Here is a 19103-nt window from a genome sequence, read left to right as displayed (position 1 = left end):
GTTTTTCCAAGGACTGTTTTGCTGCACTCAGAGTTAGGCAGCCCTTGATGTTCTACTAGAACACCTCAATCCTCAGTTAGACCAGCACGTACGTCACAAAAGCAGTTTCCTGACAGCATTTACTTGTATTCTACACTGGTTGAAACTAAAGGAGTTATTTGTAGTCTATCCTGATCCTCAATCCTGGAACTAATTAATTATGAATAAACATTTAATCAAAGAGGTGGCACTGACATCCTCAGTCAGTACACAGATCGTTCAATTAGTGTCACACACAGCACCGTGGAGTCTTTCACGCTCCCTCAGTGCTGCTAATTGAAGTTAGTCGTTGTCTGCTTTCTGATTTCTATCACAACCTTTGATTTTAGAGGAGATAAACACTAGTCAGACACTTACAGCATCTCTGTCTGATGATAACCCTAATATCCACCTTTAAGCAGCATTAAATGCAGCAAGGCTGCCTCTGGTTACAAAAGGGGCCTAAGGATTAGACAAGGTGCTATTCTGAACTGTCATTCTTCACTCTGTGATCTAAGGCAAGTTACTTAATCTGTCTATGCCTCATATTCCTCACTTGTAAAATTAATTGCCTACCTTTAGTAAGACATTGAGATTCTTGGCTGACATATGTGCTACACTTTAATTAGTAATTGTTATTTATTTTAACTCACCCAAATTGACCCAGTTCTAGTTTGACATGTCTCAGATTTCTGTCTGGAGCCTTCATTCCAACCAGTGGCAAGTCATGGTCCATGTCAGAGCAATGACTCTGTACCAAATGTTGGCACTAATGCAACTTATTTTGGCAAGACGAGGAAGAACCAGGGCATGAGATGTGGTGGCAGGCACTTGGCAGGAGCTTAGTGCCACAAAAATACAGCAGTGTGCTTTAAGCAAGGTGTGCAAGCGGTCCACAGAGATGGAGGACTGAAGATAGCTGATCCAGTTTCTAATGGCAGAGGAATCTCCCTATGCTGAGTGACAGTTCTAGACCAGGACCATAAGCACAGAGCAGTGGGACTACATCACACAGACATGGGATGACCAGCAGTGGGTTCAGAACTTCTGTATAAGGAATGCCACATTTCTGGAGCTGCGTTCTGGTCCTTCACTGCCAGGATATGAGGCCATACCTGTCCAGAGGTGTGTTGCTCTTGCCTTCTGGAAGCTGCCTACCCCAGACTGTTACAGATCGGTGGCTAATTAACTTGGTGTTGACAAGACAACTGTGCTTTCTGTAATGTCAGTCACTAACGTTCTAGCATGATGTCAGGGGTATCATGCTACTGAAGTGACATCTCCTACAAAGATGGCAAAGTGAGGTTCTGACCACTTAGTTTATTAAAGAACCTTTGCAGGTGCTAAAACCACTATCACAGCCAAGTTCCAATTTGGGTAATTATCTTAATCCTACCTAAATTCATGCTAGCATTTTAATTATATTCATTCTCTCTACACTTCCTGCCCTAAGCCACTGTATTGTGCTGCTGTGGTACAACTGCTAAAATAGCTGCCTTTCAGGAGTGTGTAGTGATTCCACTATCACTTCCCATTGTGAGGTTTACTTAACAGGTGTGAAATGCTCTGTGGTCTTCTGATGTACAATGTCAAGAAGGGGTGCTGTACCCTCAACTCCCATTGAAGTTCAAGGTCATTGAGGATGCTGTATACTCTCCCATCAGTGCAGTGTATTATCAGATGAACTAAAGATACTGTGCAGTCACTCAGGAAAAACATTTACAACGAAGTCTGGGGACGTGGATTCCTTACCCGACAGATGTACTGACTCTGTGGTCCTGGCGAAAATGTTTTGGAGCGGATTATGGTGCTACTTCTGACAAATTGAGTTTGTGGGGGGTTAGCTGCTTTTTTCTCTTTTGGACGAACTACAGTAGAAGATTGTGCAAGGCTCTCTGTGTTTGTCTCTTTATCCACCTGAAAGAAACACACTTTAATAACCATAAGAATGGCTATACTGGGTCAGACCAATAGTCCATCTAACCCAGTATCCTGTCTTCCAGCAGTGGCAGTGCCAGACGATTTAAAGAGAATAAACAGAACAGGCCAATCATCGAGTGATCCATTCCTTGTCGTTCAGCCCCAGCATCTAGCAATCAAAGCTTAGGGACACCCAGAGCATAGAGTTGCATCCGTGACCATCTTGACTAACAGCCACTGATGGACTTATCCTCCATGAATTTATCTAATTCTTTTTTTAACCCAGTTACAGTTTTGGCCTTCATAACAACCACTGGCAATGAGTTTCACAGATTGACTGTATGTTGTGTGGGGAAATACTTCCTTTTGTTTGTTGTAAACCTGCTGTCTATTAATTTCATTGGGGACCCCTGATTCTTGTGTTATGTGAAGGAGTAAATAACAGTTCCTTATTCACTTTCTCCACACCATTCATGATGTTATAGACCTCTATCACATCCCCCCTTAGTCATCTCTTTTCCAAGCTGAACAGTCCCAGTCTCTTTAGTCTTTCCTCTTATGGAAGCTCTTAAGGATGTCCACATCCTTAATCATTTTATGTTATGTTCTTATGTACCTTTTCCATTTCTAATATATATTTTTTGAGATGGGGTGACCAGAATTAAATGAAGTATTAAATATGTGGATATATCATGGATTCATACAGTGGCATAATGATATTTACCATTTTGTTATTTATCCCTGTAACTGCCTCCCCCCAACATACTATCAATGACAATTGCTTTTTCACATGCAAAAGAGCAACTTTTCATGAATTAAACTACAATCTAGAGCAGACAAAGTTGTGTCTCTTTCTTGGCTCTCCTTATGCAATACACTGTAGTACAGCCCTCTCCAAACTTGTGAGTAATTTCAACAACTGTATCATTTCCTATGGACTCAGTTGCAAGTGACCTGTGTAAATCCTGAGTGACTCCACTAACTTTTCAGATTTACACCATTGTAGCAGATTAAAAATCGAGCCTTTAAATTTAGATTATCCATTAAAGACCACCTTTTTGTTATTGCACACCTGCAACTGACAGAGACAAGGCAATCTGAGCATTAAAACAGGCCCTTGATTAGGTAAATAGGTGGTGATTAGATAGTACTATCATTCAGGATTACATTAGGAGATCCCATGTGCTAATCATATTGTCTGACAGTGCTTAGGTGAAGAATGCTTCCAAGACCGGGGACATGGTATTTTGGATTAACTGGTATTTCATAAATGTAGTGTTATTTAAAATTGAGGTTTGACTGTAATGTAAGAGCTATCTTAAACTTCATGTGATTGCTGTAGTTCTCCTTAATTCAACATTGGCCTGGTCAGCTTTGCAGCAGATAGTACTTAGTCCTGCCAGGAGTGCAGGGGACTCGTCTAGATGACCTCTCCAGGTCCCTTCCAGTCCTACGATTCTATGATTAACACAGGGCCCACAAAAAAACTTATCACAAGTGAATAAGACAAAGGGAAAGGATGAGATCAAGAAATATGAAGATGTTCCACTCAGAATTGTTTTTAGCTCTTTTTAAATCGTAAAACTTCAAAGCAGCAGTAGAAAGAGACGAGCAATTCAGACTATGACAAGTATGTAGTCCAAAACAAAACATTAGAGGGCTATATGTTCAAAGCTGTCGCAGCAAATTTTCCTCCAAAAATGCAAATTCATGGGCTTTCCCCTCAAAATGAATTTGATGCAAATGTACACCCCTGTTGCAACAAAAGCCTCCTGTATTTGCATGAGTAAATCAGGTAACTGAACAGGGAAGCATCTGAATGACATGATTTGCTTATGCACACGTGGGAGGTTTTTGGTAAATGCAGGGCTGAATGGCCACAATATATATATACATGCACTCTTGCAGATGAACACATTAGCATTAGTAAGTCTGCTTTTCATTTGATAGGTCTGTGATAAGTTGTTTGGGCTACAGTGATTAGAACAAAAACAAAATAAAAGGAAACGTTCCCAAATTCAAGTGAAACACCTTCCCCACAACCTTCATCCCACAGTATGATAATTACTCCACCAAGCCTGTTATTTCCCCTGAACTGCGGCTTGCTGTGATGCTATAAGAAACAGAAAAACACTCCATGTAATTTTCCAAAAAAAACAAAAAACAGAAGGAATTGCATCAAGACCAGCAATTAGGGACGATAATAATAATGAACAATGTAGTGCTTAACTCATCTTACTAAATATCAGCCTTTTGGAAGCGACAACATTTACTCTGGGCTTTACCTTTACTGCTACTGACTCAGCATGCACTTGGGATTCTGGATTCTCTTCCACCTCCCAGAGTGTTTTTCCATCATAGAATTCTTCCTCCTCTTCTGCTTCATTGTCACTGTTCCCATCCTGCTCTTCTTGCTCGGCAACCTCCTCATCTTGCCTGTCATATAAACTGCTTCTGTTACTGGGCTGGACCCACCTGGGACAATACCCCCATAGCATCCTTGATGCTGGTTGGTGTCCTAAGTACTCTGATCAAAAAAACCTCTAGAGCTGCCAGTTGTACCAGATATCTTATGACGTCCCATGGAGCAAGGGAATAACAAAAGCACGCTGGTTGGAGTGGAAGAACCAGCAGTGAAACAGTTAAAGGGAATTTTCTCATCTTTCATTCTATGGTAAGGAGATGACTATGGTTTAATACATTTGCTTCAGTTTCTGCCACAAGCTGTATACTGGGTCTGGTCCATTTGGGTTTGACTTAGTGCTGCTGGTCCAACTTTATGGTGGGTTTAGGAGGCTGACTCGGGGATTCCCCCAAACTGAGGTATTCTCAGTTTGAAACCTAGAATTATGTTAAACAACATGTTCTTGAGAATCTTTTGGGAAACCTGAGCTCAATTATGCATTTTGGTAGATTCCCCACCAAGGTTTGTGCTAAGTTTTGCTTTGAATTTTGTGGTTGGTTTGAACCTAACACTCAGTGAAATGTGGGACTGACCATGTAATCCACAGCCAATTAAAGAGTTCATGCAAATCCCTGTGAACTGAAGCTATGGTATTTCACAGGTCCATCAAGCACTATGTGCCACAGATTAATTTATTTTATCTCTTCCAATTTTAACTTTTACTAGCTCTACTCTCAATTCTCAGGCACATGCTCTTCTGTTTCAGTGGCTACAGCATGTTTCTATTGATGTAGAAAAAGATGCCAGAAATGATCTTTTGCAAAGTTCAAGAACTTTGATCAGCTACTAGACACATTTCAATATTACACGATTGCACCTTTGTCTGCATATTATCACATTAAACTTTGACTCATTGACATCCTTACCTGAAACACTGTGTCAAACCCATAGAATCCACAGACTCTTATACTATGATAAGCGAATAGGATGCCACCTACCAATTCTCTCCACTAGTTAAAGTGCTTCTGCTTTCTTCCAGCTTCTTCTCTACTGCTTCCAGTTCAACAGCAGTCTGTTCCAGCAGTGCAGATACAGAGTCCTGTATAGAGGAAAGGGCTTTATTTAAAGACAGAATTCATTTCTAAACCCCATCAGCTATCAGAGTGAGTGTTCCATACTCACAATAAACCTGAGAAAAAAATAGGAAAAGGTCCATCAGTCAGGTAAAAAGTTACATCCTAAATCAAACTTTTAGTTTTATTGACCCATTTAGTATCATAATGAAATTATTTACATATAAGAATGCCATGGAATCACACAACTGCTGATTTCTTCTCAGCAATGTAATATATTATAGAGGAGGTTTATGCAAGCTTCCTTTTAGCATTTGTCCTTACTGTTTTTTCAGCGCAGGATACTGCAGAACAAATATCCCCTTGTTTGTGTTTTCTGCTTTGCTTCTGAAGATATTTATAACTAAGAAGGTTGTACCAGCGTGTTGACTTCTCTCCAGATCTACATATTTCAGCAAGGCTAATTTGTGCCCCACCCTGTTGGAACCAAGAAAAAAAAGAGTTGTGAGTGCCATCTCAGAAAGAAGTGACTGCAGCAATAAAATGTCAGCAGAAATATGTAGCAGCAAAAACCAAGACTTTGAGAGCTGAAGGTTTAGTTGTCCCTGAGAAAAACCACCACCACCACTAATCTTCACTCTCGCTATTTCAGACATCATCTTGGTGATGGTTGGATGATATTAAATTGAACCATATTGTTGGTGGCTTCCAAGGGTCAGTACACAAGAAAGATTCACTTCAGCAGCTGCGTGCAAATAAGTGTCAAGAATGATGAACAATTATGTTGTGGCCATGGTAACTTGCAATCACTTTCAATTAGCAAGAATAAAAGACAACAATTAAAAAGAGATGGATTCTTTTCTAATTTAAGGGCTCATCAAATTGCTCTTTCGGATATAGGTGCTTGCGATTGATCATTTAAAAAGGTTCCCCTTGTTTTTGTGTCCACTCAGCCTAGATCCACTGTGAACCTTCATTTTGTTTTCTTTTACTACATCATGGCATATGCACAATATATTGCAATTCTGTTACAATTTATATGGCCTGTGCTTGAGCAGACACTATTCATTAGCTAAGTACAGTTTATTTTATATTGCACAGATTTCCTGCAATTAAATTCAGCCCAATCTGGAGTTTACCGAGGCACATAAGCATGTGGGCTACCAGATGGGAAATCAGTTTGGAATACAAGGGCTGTTTCTTAAGCCCAAGTGTGGTTCGCAGGTGAAGGTAGCAAAGCAGGAACACCATAAAAGTGTGGTGGGATTCCCAACCAAAATGTATGTAGACAATAGCATCTACTAAGGGAGACATGAAAGACTCCAGAAACGTACAAACAGAATTAACTTTTTGTTGCTTTGTTATTACTTAGGCCCCAGGTCTAACTTACTCATATTAAGTAAAGTATCTTACTCCAGAAGCAGTTTCATTAAAATCAACTCCCTTACTAAGGGAATACTGACCATTAAAAAGGATAACTGAACTCATACCAACAGAGTTCTATGGAAATTATAGGGTTCTTTACAATTTACACTCTTCTACAGAATTTGAGAGAATGATCACATTTCTAAAAGGATTTTGTAAAAATCCTTAAAAATGTAATAAAACTGCCTCCATTATAGAATTCTACAGATTTTTTTAAAAAAATCCTCTACAAAGGAGATCATTCTCTATTACATTCTACAGAACATTTCCCTAAAGGGTGGGTGCAAATTGTGGTTCACACCCTTAAGTCACAAGGGAAGAGGAGTCAAGTGGTTTGAGGAATTGGGTTTCTAATGCAGACCTTAAGCCACTGTACATATTGGCATAACTGGGATTCTCCGATATAGTGAAAGTCCATCTCTACAGGGATGGGTCCTACAGCTAAGGACAGTAAGGGAAGCTTGCATAACTGGCCAAATCTAAGTTTTGAGAACACTAGGTATTTGTCAAATTAAGCAGAAGAGATGGAAGAAAAGATTCACACAGAAATGAATGCTAACCAGGCACTCCTCGAGGTGAGACTTATCCACAGTGCAAACATCAACTCTTAAAGTCTTCTGGTGTAAAGCAGGGTAAGAGATTGAAACCCAGAATATTTCATTGTATACAAGACTGTCTGAAGCTTCCATGGGTCTTGTGCGGAACAAACAACTTGTGCTTTCAGAGCAAGGAAGAACAGCCACACGAATGTTCCTATTGAAAAATATTTTAATTAGTGCCATATTAACTTGCTGTAAGCATCTGTTATGAGATTACCATAAATCACAAAACACTATTATTTACCCAATTCATTGTGAAAGCATCTATCATAGTCAGACTTTCCTCTTTGCAATACTAATCTCAACTATAACAGTGAGTACTTTTTAGGGAACATAAATTTTTAAAAACAAATATGAAATGTATTATAATTTTAGGATAAGTGGAGTTATGTACCTAAAAACAGGATCTAGAGTCTTCTTAAAGTCACTGGCTAGTCACTGACATTTAGATGAGGAAAAAAAACATTAAGAGAGGGAATTAAGATGGACAAAACTAGGAAGCTTAAATGCCCTGGAGAGAACTTCTAAAGTGTTGGATTTTTGTAATGCTGTACTTACGATACTCAAAACATTAGTTGCAAATGGGAAAAAAAATCTTCACCAAAAATGTGGGACTGCAAGGGCTGGAAATACTGGCAAATAGCTGCTGGCTAAACATACATGACATTCATAGCACTTTTGATGTGAAAGTAACATCTTCCATTTATTTTGTTGGCAGCAGTGAATGTGATCTACTGAGTTAATGCTTAATTTTTCGTTTGAATGGGACTGGCAAACCATGAAAGTCCATGTATCTGAACTCTGCACACCCTCTGCTCAGCTGCACTGAGCAATGAGCCACAGCTGACAATCTTGCCTGTTAAATGTTAATTCCATATAAGTTTTTCCTAGCAAAGGAAATAAATGAATCTAAAGATTATTGCAGGAAGTTCATCTTCATTTCCATATGTGGATGTATGAGCTCACAACTGATGGTAAATGTGGGATAAAAAATGGGATGTGCTTACAGGGCTACATGCATTATATAAAATGAAAAAATAAACTAAGATGTGTGAGATCCCGGATGAAGTATATTACAACCATTTCTACTATGTTTATTTAATCTACTTACACTTTCTGATCTTGCTGTAACATTAGAGCAGGAACGTTATTCAGCTTCATGACTAATATTGCAAATTGTTTATTTTTGTCATCATATCTGAATTAATTGGAAAAATGTGAGAAGACACATTAGCAACAACAAAACTGCCTTAGACACAATGAAAGACTGTTCTGTTTTCAAGACACCTTCAGATTTGCTGGCTTGACATTTGCTGCACTAAGATATTTGAAATCTGACAAGAGAACTACACCAAGGGAGTCTAAAAATTATTTTCCGATAGCTTGTTATGTATAATTCAATCAATCACATTCTAGTTATGTATAACATTTTTGTATAACAACCAGTGGACATATAGTGGTTTAAGTCATTCAGATAAGGTGTACTATAAATTTGAACCAAGGCATTAGAGTATTTTTACCTGTTATTCAGGTAAATAGCTGAATTCCAAATAAGATTTTAATATATAGAATCATATTTAGGTAAAAATAGCATACTAAAAGAAAAATTAATTACATTTAAGAATGCCCAGTGGCTCAGGCATTTTTATGCTGAAGAAGTTAGGAGTAAACAATCCATAACATCAGTAACAAAATAAAATCAAGTGGTTTTGTGCTAGTTATTTTTTCAGAGCTGTTTCTGGTGTGGTCCCCCAGTCATTTGAGTAGGGCCCTCTATATCTGGCCCATCATGTTGCCAACCCCTCTTGCTGCTCTTATCATTCAGATAGGACAGCCAATTTAGCCTACCATTTATGATTAGGGTTACTAATAGCCAACCTATTAGTTGGTCAGTAGGGGATGGAGAAACCCAGCAAGATGATTTCCAGAGACCAAATCCTGTTTTTTCCATGATGCATCTAGTCCATTGAGGCCACAAACAAAAGGTCCCAATTCTCTCATTGCTGATTTACCCTGGTGAATGTAACACCAATAGATTTCCACTGATGTGAGTGAGAGCAAAACCAGGCCCAGAGTGTCCAGATAATAAGGTGATAATCACACTTTATAGTGTACATTAAGCAAGATTAGTCCAATAACATAAAAAAAAGATATTGGAAAGAGAAGGCTGTAGAGAGCATGCAAGTCTTATGAGAACAAGATATATCAAGAACTATTAAGATCAGAGTCTCAAAAACAACAGAAGCCACCCAGCTTACTTCATAGCAATTTGCACTTTGGCAGTCCCAGCTGCTTCTGTATGATCACTGTCAAACATTATCATTTCTGACACACAGAGTCTGAAAGAAATCAAGGACAATTAAGGGCCTGTGGAATTTCAATAACACAGTTAATTTAGGAGGCACAGCCTTTTCTCCTCTCCGCACAAATTTTGGAGGGAACTGGGCATATGGGTCTTTTAAGGGGTTTTGCTTTCTCTTATTATAGTGTGCATATCAGAGAAACATATTTATAGTGAGTTACATGCCTCCCCTCTGCTGCCAGCAAAAATGTGAGACAGGAGGCAACACAAACTCAAGGAGTGAAAGCTATATTGGAAATGCCACGTGGCCTCATTCTCTGAAGTGGCTGAACCTTTTTGGCTGAAGTTTTCCAGAGAAATTCAGCCTGAGGCAGGTTTCAGAGGAACAGCCGTGTTAGTCTGTATTCGCAAAAAGAAAAGGAGTACTTGTGGCACCTGGTATGAAATATTTCAGCCCAAACAGTTATGTTTGGCAAAATTATGGCCCTCTTTTTAGTTGTTTATATGATGGAAACTATCAGGCAACCTTAATAGGCAATGCTGCCTGCCCTACCTCTCATGTCTACAGATATTGGGTAAAATCCAAGAGTCTATATCTTAACCAAATTGCAAAAAGGATTACAATCACGTCTGGTAATGTTGGCTTGATATCTAAATCATGAGCTTCTTACTAAACAAATCTGGAGTATACCTTTGTACAGCTGCCTCATACACCCCGCTGTCTCCAGCAACAGATTCATCTGACACCGCAGCTGACACACATGCCACCTTCAGCGTGGCCCCTCCAGCTGAATTTACACCTGTGATAAAATGAAGGGAGGAAAAACAAAGGTGTTAATGAAAAAGCTGGGTGCATCAGCAACTGTAGCTTTCAAGGCAAGTGTTTTTCTTTCACTCATGTGTCAAGTGATAATAGGCTTCTGACTCTGAATGGAACTACTCTTTAGCTGGTGTGAAATTAGTCCTGGTGGACAGGGCCAGACTGACAGCCATGGTGACTGAAAAGCTTCTCTTTAACCTAAGACAGCAGAAGGAAGAGCAGTATCTTTATTTCCATCCATGGGTGTATGAGCTCACAGCAGACACTGCATAGACAGCAGCAGGATTAGCCTTTCCAGATAGCCTGAAGGGTGCCTCAATTCGAGCCACCAAAACCTATAGCAAAAAATATAGAACCTAGAAAGAATGGTTGAGGTAAGTGGTAGGATATGAATTTTATCTGCTATAGCTGTACATCAAAATTAGATCTCTCTCTTAACTTTAGCTATCCAAACTGTACTCAGGGCTATTTTTGGAAGAGAAGGGGAAAGGTTTTGCTGTTTAGGTTTCAGAAAATCTTCTGCGTGCCCATTGTACCAGTGTTACCTTGAGAGCAGCAGCCTTGGCAGGGTGACAGTGCAAAGATGTCACACTGGGGATTCCAGGACCACCATGCAAAAAGTCAGATGTAAAAACAGTGTGTTTTTTTAACAGCCCCCAATTCCTCAAACCTAGCAAAGCATGTACTCCATTAAGGATTATATCTATGTTTGACACTAGCCATTTTGGCTGTAGTCCTGTTTAAAGAGTGTAGTTTGTGGTTTGACTTTTCCCTATTGTAGAATAGATCATAAAACAAATCTATTTCCTCATGCTCCTCTAACTCAAACTGTTGAAAGATTTTTGTTCAAACTTTTGCACACACACAAAAAAGTCACTGTCAGATAGGGACAAATCTTGAAAATTTCAGTCCAAAAGGTGAATACTACAGATGAAAGCAGGGGCTTATAAAAGAAACTATTTTACAGTTAACTGCAGATGGCACTACAGGCAACTCCTATAATTGCTGATTAATTTTGCAAAGATTCAGCTCAGAGGAGACAGTGTGAACTAGTATAAAAGTTATTTTTATAAGATGCTGCTGGGGAATATTTTCCCTTGCATCCCTGTACAGTACTGTCAGTGAGAGAAGTAATCTAAGCTTTCTCCTTAGAACGCAAAAACAGGCTAGCAACCATTCATGGTGTAGTAGATCAGTCATTAAATAAGGCAGATGATGAATACAGGGCTAAAAATGACATTCACAAACCAATTTATTTTTTCTTGTGCTGTCTTAGCGGACTTATTCCTGCTGTATTCCCATTGAAATCCATGGGACTACTGTAGGTATCTAAGTAAGCTTTATATTCCTGGCTCAGATATAAGGGGTGGCATGATTAATCTCTGTTTCTTTCCTTATTACCGTGGCATAGCCTTTACTCCCCAGCCTTTAATATGAACGTTAAACTTCCCTGGTAGCTTGTTTTATAGCCAGTCAGTTGAGACTTACACACTGCCCCACAAAATACAAAGCTAGAAGTCATATTTTTCACACATATATATACACATATACATATATATATTCATTCTTTTCCTAGGCAAGTTAGTCCTCACACACTAGAGCTCTTTGTCCCTTTTCAATTACCAATGTCATTTAAACACTTCAACCAGAAAGCGTCTGGTTTTTGATCACTTCAGCTGAGTAATTTGTGGCCCAGAAAAATGAAGTCCTTCTATTCAGAATCACTCTTCAGGATACTGCTACAATGAACAGATAGCATCCTTTCCTTTACTAATTCAATTACTATTCCTTTGCAGCCTTCTTCCTGTTCCCCGCCCCACCACCAACTCAACATACCCATCCTTCTCTGAGATTAAGGGAGACTGCTTAGTTCTATTAAAATTTTATTTTGTTTTTGCTTTCTCCCACTTACACATTCTGGGTGTCAAGTTCATTCAGGTGGCAGGCAATACACCCCCGTGTTGCCAGTTCACATTTCCCTGAATGGAGACAAGCCAGACTCAGCCATTATTACAAGAGCTCCATGCCTCCTCCTGGTGCCCACAAGGAATCTTTCCTTTTGTGCTTCTAAAAGAGAAAAACTTCTAAACTGGAAGTCAAAAAAGGTAATCCAGAAAAATGGGGTTGAAATATAGGGAAGGAAAACAAACCATTCCAAACCACCACTGACTTACGCAGAAGATAAGGGTAAAAACTAGGGCTGTCAATTAATCGGAGTTAACTCGCGATTAACGGGAAAAAAATTAATGGTGATTAAGAAAAGTAATGGTGATTAATCGCATTGTTAAACAATAGAATACCAATTGAAATTTATTAAATATTTTTGGATGTTTTTCCACATTTTCGAATATATTGATTTCTTTTACAACACAGAATACAAAGTGTTACTCCTGAGGGCATTCTGCACCAAAAAATTAAAATTCTGCACCAAAATCCAAAAATTTGTGTACAGTATTTTAAAATTCTGCAAATTTTATTTGTCAAATAAATGTGGAGGCTCCAGCATGGCATTGGGGAGCACAGGCCACTGGCTGCACAGAGGTGGGAGATCACTGTGAAGCTACGCCCTGGGACATGGACTGAGCCGTGAGGCTGCACCCAACTCTGACACAGTGCAAGGACAAGGCCTGCCCTGAAAACACCCCAGGGCCCTGCCCCTCCATGCCAGGTGCACCAAGCGTGGATGGCAGGCTCAGCAAGGCAGGATCCAAGTGTGGAGGAGCTTAGTGTGGGGGGATCCAGTTGTGTGTTGAGAGGATTCTGTGTGGGGCAATCTGGAAGCGGGCAGCTGAGTGGCGGATCTGGATGCACAGGGGCTTGTTAGGGGATTCTGGGTGCAATGGTAATGGGACTCTGCAGAGGAGTCCAGGTGAAGGTGGTTAGAGCTCAGCAGGGTGGGTCTGGGTGTGAGGAGATCAGTGGGGGGTCCAGATACTGGGGGAGGTGGGCTCAGTGGGTCGGAGATCCAGGTGCAGGTGGTTGGGGCTCAGTAGGGTGAGGATCCGGGTGGGCTGTTGGGGTGGTCCAGGTGCAGGGGGAGTGGGGCTTGTGGGGGGGGTCTGGGTGTGGGAGAGTCTGGATGCATGGGAGTTAGGTGGATGGGGGAGCAGCTCCCCGTACAGTGATCCCTCCCCCTGCAGCTGAGAAGCAATGGATGCAGGGAGTGGGGGGATGGGGGGGGTGAGGAGGGAGTTTGCAGAGCTTCCTACATCTGGGGGAGAAATCTTGGGGGTGGGTCTGACACAGTCCCGGATACCATGCAGGGGAAGAGGAAGTCCTGTTGTCCCCAGCGCAGCCCAGCCCAGCCCAGTCAGGACTAGTAGCTGAGCCCAGCACATGGTAGGAGGCATCATACTGGACTTTCCCAGTCCCATGCCCTGCCCCACAGTGATTTATTTCTCTGCCGGCTGCCTTGGGCACCCAAAACATACTGCTAGGGAGGGGTGTATGATCGCTCTTGTGGCTTCCCTTTGCTTCCCCATCAGAAAGTCATTTTTCTGCAGGGAAGCAAAGAAATATGCAGGGGACATAAATTCTGTGCATGTGCAGTTGCACAGAATTCCCCCAGGAGTAAAAGTCTACAGTGCTCAGATTATATTATTATTTTTGATTACAAATATTTGCACTGTAAAAATGATAAAAGAAATAGTATTTTTCAATTCACTTCATACAAGTACTGTAGTGCAATCTCTTTATCATGAAAATGTAACTTACAAATGTAGATTTTTTTTTGTTATATAACTGCACTCAAAAACAAAACAATGGAAAATTTTAGAGCCTACATGTCCACTCAGTCCTACTTCTTGTTCAGCCAATTGGTAAGAGAAACAAGTTTGTTTACATTTACAGGAGATAATGTTGCCTGCTTCTTATTTACAATGTCACCTGAAAGTGAGAATAGGCGTTCACATGGCACTTTTGTAGCTGGCATAGCAAGGTATTTACGTGCCAGATATGCAAAACATTCGTATGCCCCTTCATGCTCCGGCCACCATTCCAGAGGACATGCTTCCATGCTGATGATGCTCATTAAAAAAATAATGCGTTAATTAAATTTGTGTCTGAACTCCTTGGGGGAGAATTGTTTGTCTGCTGCTCTGTTTTAGCTGCATTCTGCCATTTCATGTTCTAGCAGTCTCGGATCATGACTCAGCACATGTTCGTTTTAAGAACACTTTCACAGCAGATTTGACAAAACACAAAGAAGGTATCAATGTGAGATTTCTAAAAATAGCTACAGCTTTTGGGTTTTTAATCAACCCAAGGATTAAGAATCTGAAGTACCTTCCAAAATCTGAGAGGGACGAGGTGTGGCGCATGCTTTCAGACGTCTTAAAAGAGCAACATTTAGATGCGGAAACTACAGAACCCAAACCAGCAAAAAAGAAAATCAACCTTCTGCTGGCGGCATCTGACTCAGATGATGAAAATGAACATGCATCGGTCTGCTCTGCTTTGGATCGTTATTAAGAAGAACCCATCATCAGCATGGACGCACGTCCTCTGGAATGGTGGTTGAATCATGAAGGGACATAAGAATCTTTAGCACATCTGGCACGGAAACATCTTGCAATGCCGGCTACAACAGTGCCATGTGAACGCCTGTTCTCACTTTCAGGTGACATTGTAAACAAGAGGCGGGTAGCATTATCTCCTGCAAACTGTAACCAAACTTATTTGTCTGAGCAATTGACTGAAGTAGGACTGAGTGGACTTGTAGACTCTAAAGTTTTACACTGCTTTATTTTTGAATGCAGTTATTTTTTGTACATAAGTCTATATTTGTAAGTTCAACTTTCATGATAAATTTCAGAGTAGCAGCCGTGTTAGTCTGTATTCGCAAAAAGAAAAGGAGTACTTGTGGCACCTTAGAGACTAACAAATTTATTTGAGCATAAGCTTTCATGAGCTACAGCTCACTTCATCGAATGCATCCGATGAAGTGAGCTGTAGCTCATGAAAGCTTATGCTCAAATAAATTTGTTAGTCTCTAAGGTGCCACAAGCACTCCTTTTCTTTTCATGATAAAGAGATTGCACTACAGTACTTGTTTTAGGTGAACTGAAAAAAACTATTTCTTTTGCTTTTTACAGTGCAAATATTTGTAATAAAAAATAAATACAAAGTGAGCACCGTACACTTTATATTCTGTGTTGTAATTGAAATAAATATTTTTGAAAATGTAGAAAACATCAAAAATATTTAAATAAATGGTATTCTTTTATTGTTTAACAGCATGATTAATTGTGCGATTAACTTCTATTATTTTTTTTAATCACTTGACAGCCCTAGTAAAAACCTTTACATTCTTCAGGACAAGGATCATGCTCTGTCAGGGAAACACCTAGTACAATGAGGGTGCTACCATAAACAAATAGTAAAAAACCAAGTATTTAGATACTACAGCCACAGTGCTTAGATATTTGGGACAGGGTGCAATGGCAAATAGACATAACAGAAGCTATCAGAGCTAACATACCATAGGCGTCCTGAATAGGCTAGAAAAGCTCTAAAAGCAGCAGGTGGGTAGAGTTGCCAGGGGTCCAGTTTTCGACTGGAATGCCACATTTGCTCCAACCCCTCAGACAGAGACAAACACCTACAAGATCTCTATCTAGTGTTCTTACAACTACAATACCCACCTGCTGAAGTGAAGAAACAGATTGACAGAGCCAGAAGAGTACCCAGAAGTCACCTACTACAGGACAGGCCCAACAAAGAAAATAACAGAACGCCACTAGCCGTCACCTTCAGCCCCCAACTAAAACCTCTCCAGCGCATCATCAAGGATCTACAACCTATCCTGAAGGACGACCCATCACTCTCACAAATCTTGGGAGATAGGCCAGTCCTTGCCTACAGACAGCCCCCCAACCTGAAGCAAATACTCACCAGCAACCACACACCACACAACAGAACCACTAACCCAGGAACCTATCCTTGCAACAAAGCCTGTTGCCATCTGTGCCCACATATCTATTCAGGGGACACCATCATAGGGCCTAATCACATCAGCCACACTATCAGAGGCTCGTTCACCTGCACATCTACCAATGTGATATATGCCATCATGTGCCAGCAATGCCCCTCTGCCATGTACATTGGGCAAACTGGACAGTCTCTACGTAAAAGAATAAATGGACACAAATCAGATGTCAAGAATTATAACATTCATAAACCAGTCTGAGAACACTTCAATCTCTCTGGTCACTCGATTTCTGACCTCAAAGTGACTATTCTTCAACAAAAAAACTTCGAAAACAGACTCCAACGAGAGACTGCTGAATTGGAATTAATTTGCAAATTGGATACAATTAACTTAGGCTTGAATAGAGACTGGGAGTGGTTGAGTCATTATATTAAGTAAAACTATTTCCCCATGTTTATTCCTCCCCCCTTCCCCCCCACCCCCCACACTGTTCCTCAGACGATCTTGTTAACTCCTGGAAATGTGCTGGAAATGGCCCACCTTGATTATCACTTCAAAAGGTTTTCTCTCCCCCTACCCCACTCTCCTGCTGGTAATAGCTCATCTTAAGTGATCACTCTCCTTACAATGTATATTTTTTCATGGTCTGTGTGTATATAAAATCTCCTCACTGTACTTTCCACTTTATGCATCCGATGAAGTGAGCTGTAGCTCATGAAAGCTTATGCTCAAATAAATTGGTTAGTCTCTAAGGTGCCACAAGTACTCCTTTTCTTTCAGTTGAAAAGGGATTCTAGTGGCACAGGTTGGCACCGCTGACTGGTCCGTTAAAGTCCAGTTGGTAGTACAGCAGTGGCCCAGGGATAAGACAGGCTCCCTGCCTGACCTAGCTCTGCATGGCTCCCAGAAGCGGCCGCCAGGTCCTTGTGGCCCTTAAGGTGCATGGGCAGCCAGGGAGACTCCATGCGCTGCCCCACCCAGCATGCCAGCTCTCCGATCCCATTAGCCAGTAACCACGACCAAAGGGAGCTGCAGGGGCGGCGCCTGTGGGCACAAGGGCAGCATGCAGAGCCTCCCTGGCCACCCATGCACCTAGGGGCTGCAGGGACCTGGCAGCCACTTCTTGGGAGCCACAGTAAGTGCCGCCGGGACCCTGCACCCCCTCCTCCACCCCAACCCCCTTCCCCAGCTCTGAGCCCCCTCTTGCACCCCATACCCCTCATCCATGGCCCCACCCCAGAGCCCACACCCCTATCCGGAGCCCTCATCCCCTGCATCCCAACCCCCTGCCCCAGACTGGAGCCCTCTCCTGCACCCCAAACCCCTCATCCCCAGCCGGAGCTCTCCCACAACCCAACCCCCTGCCCCAGTCCAGTGAAAGTGAGTGAGGGTGTGGGAGAAAGAGCGACGGAGGGAGGAGGGATGGAGCGAGTTGGGGGGGCTGGGAGAAGGGGAAGGACAGGGTTTCAGGGAAAGGGCAGGGCAGGGGTGTTCGGTTTTGTGCCATTAGAAAGTCGGCAACCCTATTGTCACACAACTGGAGGTACTTCCAGAGTAAAGGCTTTATATTCAGAGTAAGCATAATGGGGCTGATGGTTGCCTGTGAATACCAGCCTACTCATGCTCCACAATCATCAAACCAAAAGAGATTTGAGAAGGAAAATCCCTTCTTCAGCAGCTGTGGAACATTCTAAGAAGCACTCATCCCAACTAGTGAGCAGAGGACTTTTTGTTTAATTTTTAAAACTTTGTCTAAGAAGTTCTGATAAATGTTCAGTGTATTTTTTTAGTTAAGAGAATTAGGTCCCGTCCTGCAAATCCTTTGTAAGAACCTCTAAGGTTGGAATCTAGGGACCATAAGGGTTCTGGGCTTCTGGCACCTCTGCATCACCACTGGGGGCTTAGGCTGGGTGTCCACGGGAGGACCCTGTGCGGCTGGGCTCGGCGGGAAGTATTGCGCAGCAGGATGTAGGTGGCGGCTCCAAACAGTCACTGACTGGCTAGTACCAGTATTTAAACCAGGAAGCCATGAAGGGAGCTGTCTGAGCAATAACACAGAGTGCCTGCCCATCTCTGCTCCAGATCCTGCTTGTGAAAGACCCTAGATTCTGGTTTCTGACCCTGCTTTGTCCTTGACTTTGCTATTCAATTGCTGCCTGTAACCTGGCATCTGATCCCGATCTCCTGGTAACCTGACCCGGTCTGCCTCCTGGTGTCCGACGCTTGGTCTGCCCTCTTGCCTGTCTCAGACACTGACCTCCTGGTACCTGACTCGGTCTGACTCCTGCCCCACCACTAGTCTAACCTCCCACATCCCGGTTGTGATCCCCTTAGTCACATTAGTAATGAGCTGCAGGATCAGGTCTCTAACTACAGAATTACTGCTGTGAGGGTGTTTTTAAGGGCCACCTCATATCATCAATTGAATTCACTGAGGAGTTCTGTTTAAAAACTAAAATATTACAGCCATGGTATTTATCTGATAACATAGAGTAGCAAACATTTTTTCATCTAATACCATTATGTTCAAGCTAGGAAATTTAAACATGTGAAAAAGAAAACATCAACACATGGGAGGCTCTTACAAATGCATGAAGAGAAAGACATCAAGAA

General features: G+C 41.6%; 1 protein-coding gene across 2 annotated transcripts in view; it reads right to left on the bottom strand.

Moving 5' to 3' along the window:
* WWC1 (WW and C2 domain containing 1) overlaps positions 1 to 19103 on the bottom strand; it is a 136700-nt gene that overhangs the window by 12420 nt on the left and 105177 nt on the right. Inside the window, exons 12-19 of one of the 2 annotated variants that reach the window (XM_048860193.2) lie at positions 10433 to 10541; positions 9698 to 9778; positions 8551 to 8637; positions 7401 to 7593; positions 5740 to 5892; positions 5341 to 5441; positions 4224 to 4374; positions 1771 to 1935 (exon numbers count right to left, since the gene is read on the bottom strand). In XM_048860193.2, coding sequence (XP_048716150.1) covers positions 1771 to 1935; positions 4224 to 4374; positions 5341 to 5441; positions 5740 to 5892; positions 7401 to 7593; positions 8551 to 8637; positions 9698 to 9778; positions 10433 to 10541 — 1040 coding nt within the window. The remainder of the gene's footprint in view (positions 1 to 1770; positions 1936 to 4223; positions 4375 to 5340; positions 5442 to 5739; positions 5893 to 7400; positions 7594 to 8550; positions 8638 to 9697; positions 9779 to 10432; positions 10542 to 19103) is intronic. The other variant, XM_075131368.1, reaches the window with a different exon arrangement.

This window comes from Caretta caretta, chromosome 8 (genome assembly GCF_965140235.1).
Source record: "Caretta caretta isolate rCarCar2 chromosome 8, rCarCar1.hap1, whole genome shotgun sequence".
NCBI classification, from domain to species: domain Eukaryota; kingdom Metazoa; phylum Chordata; order Testudines; family Cheloniidae; genus Caretta; species Caretta caretta.
This window is presented reverse-complemented; position numbering and strand designations above follow the sequence as displayed.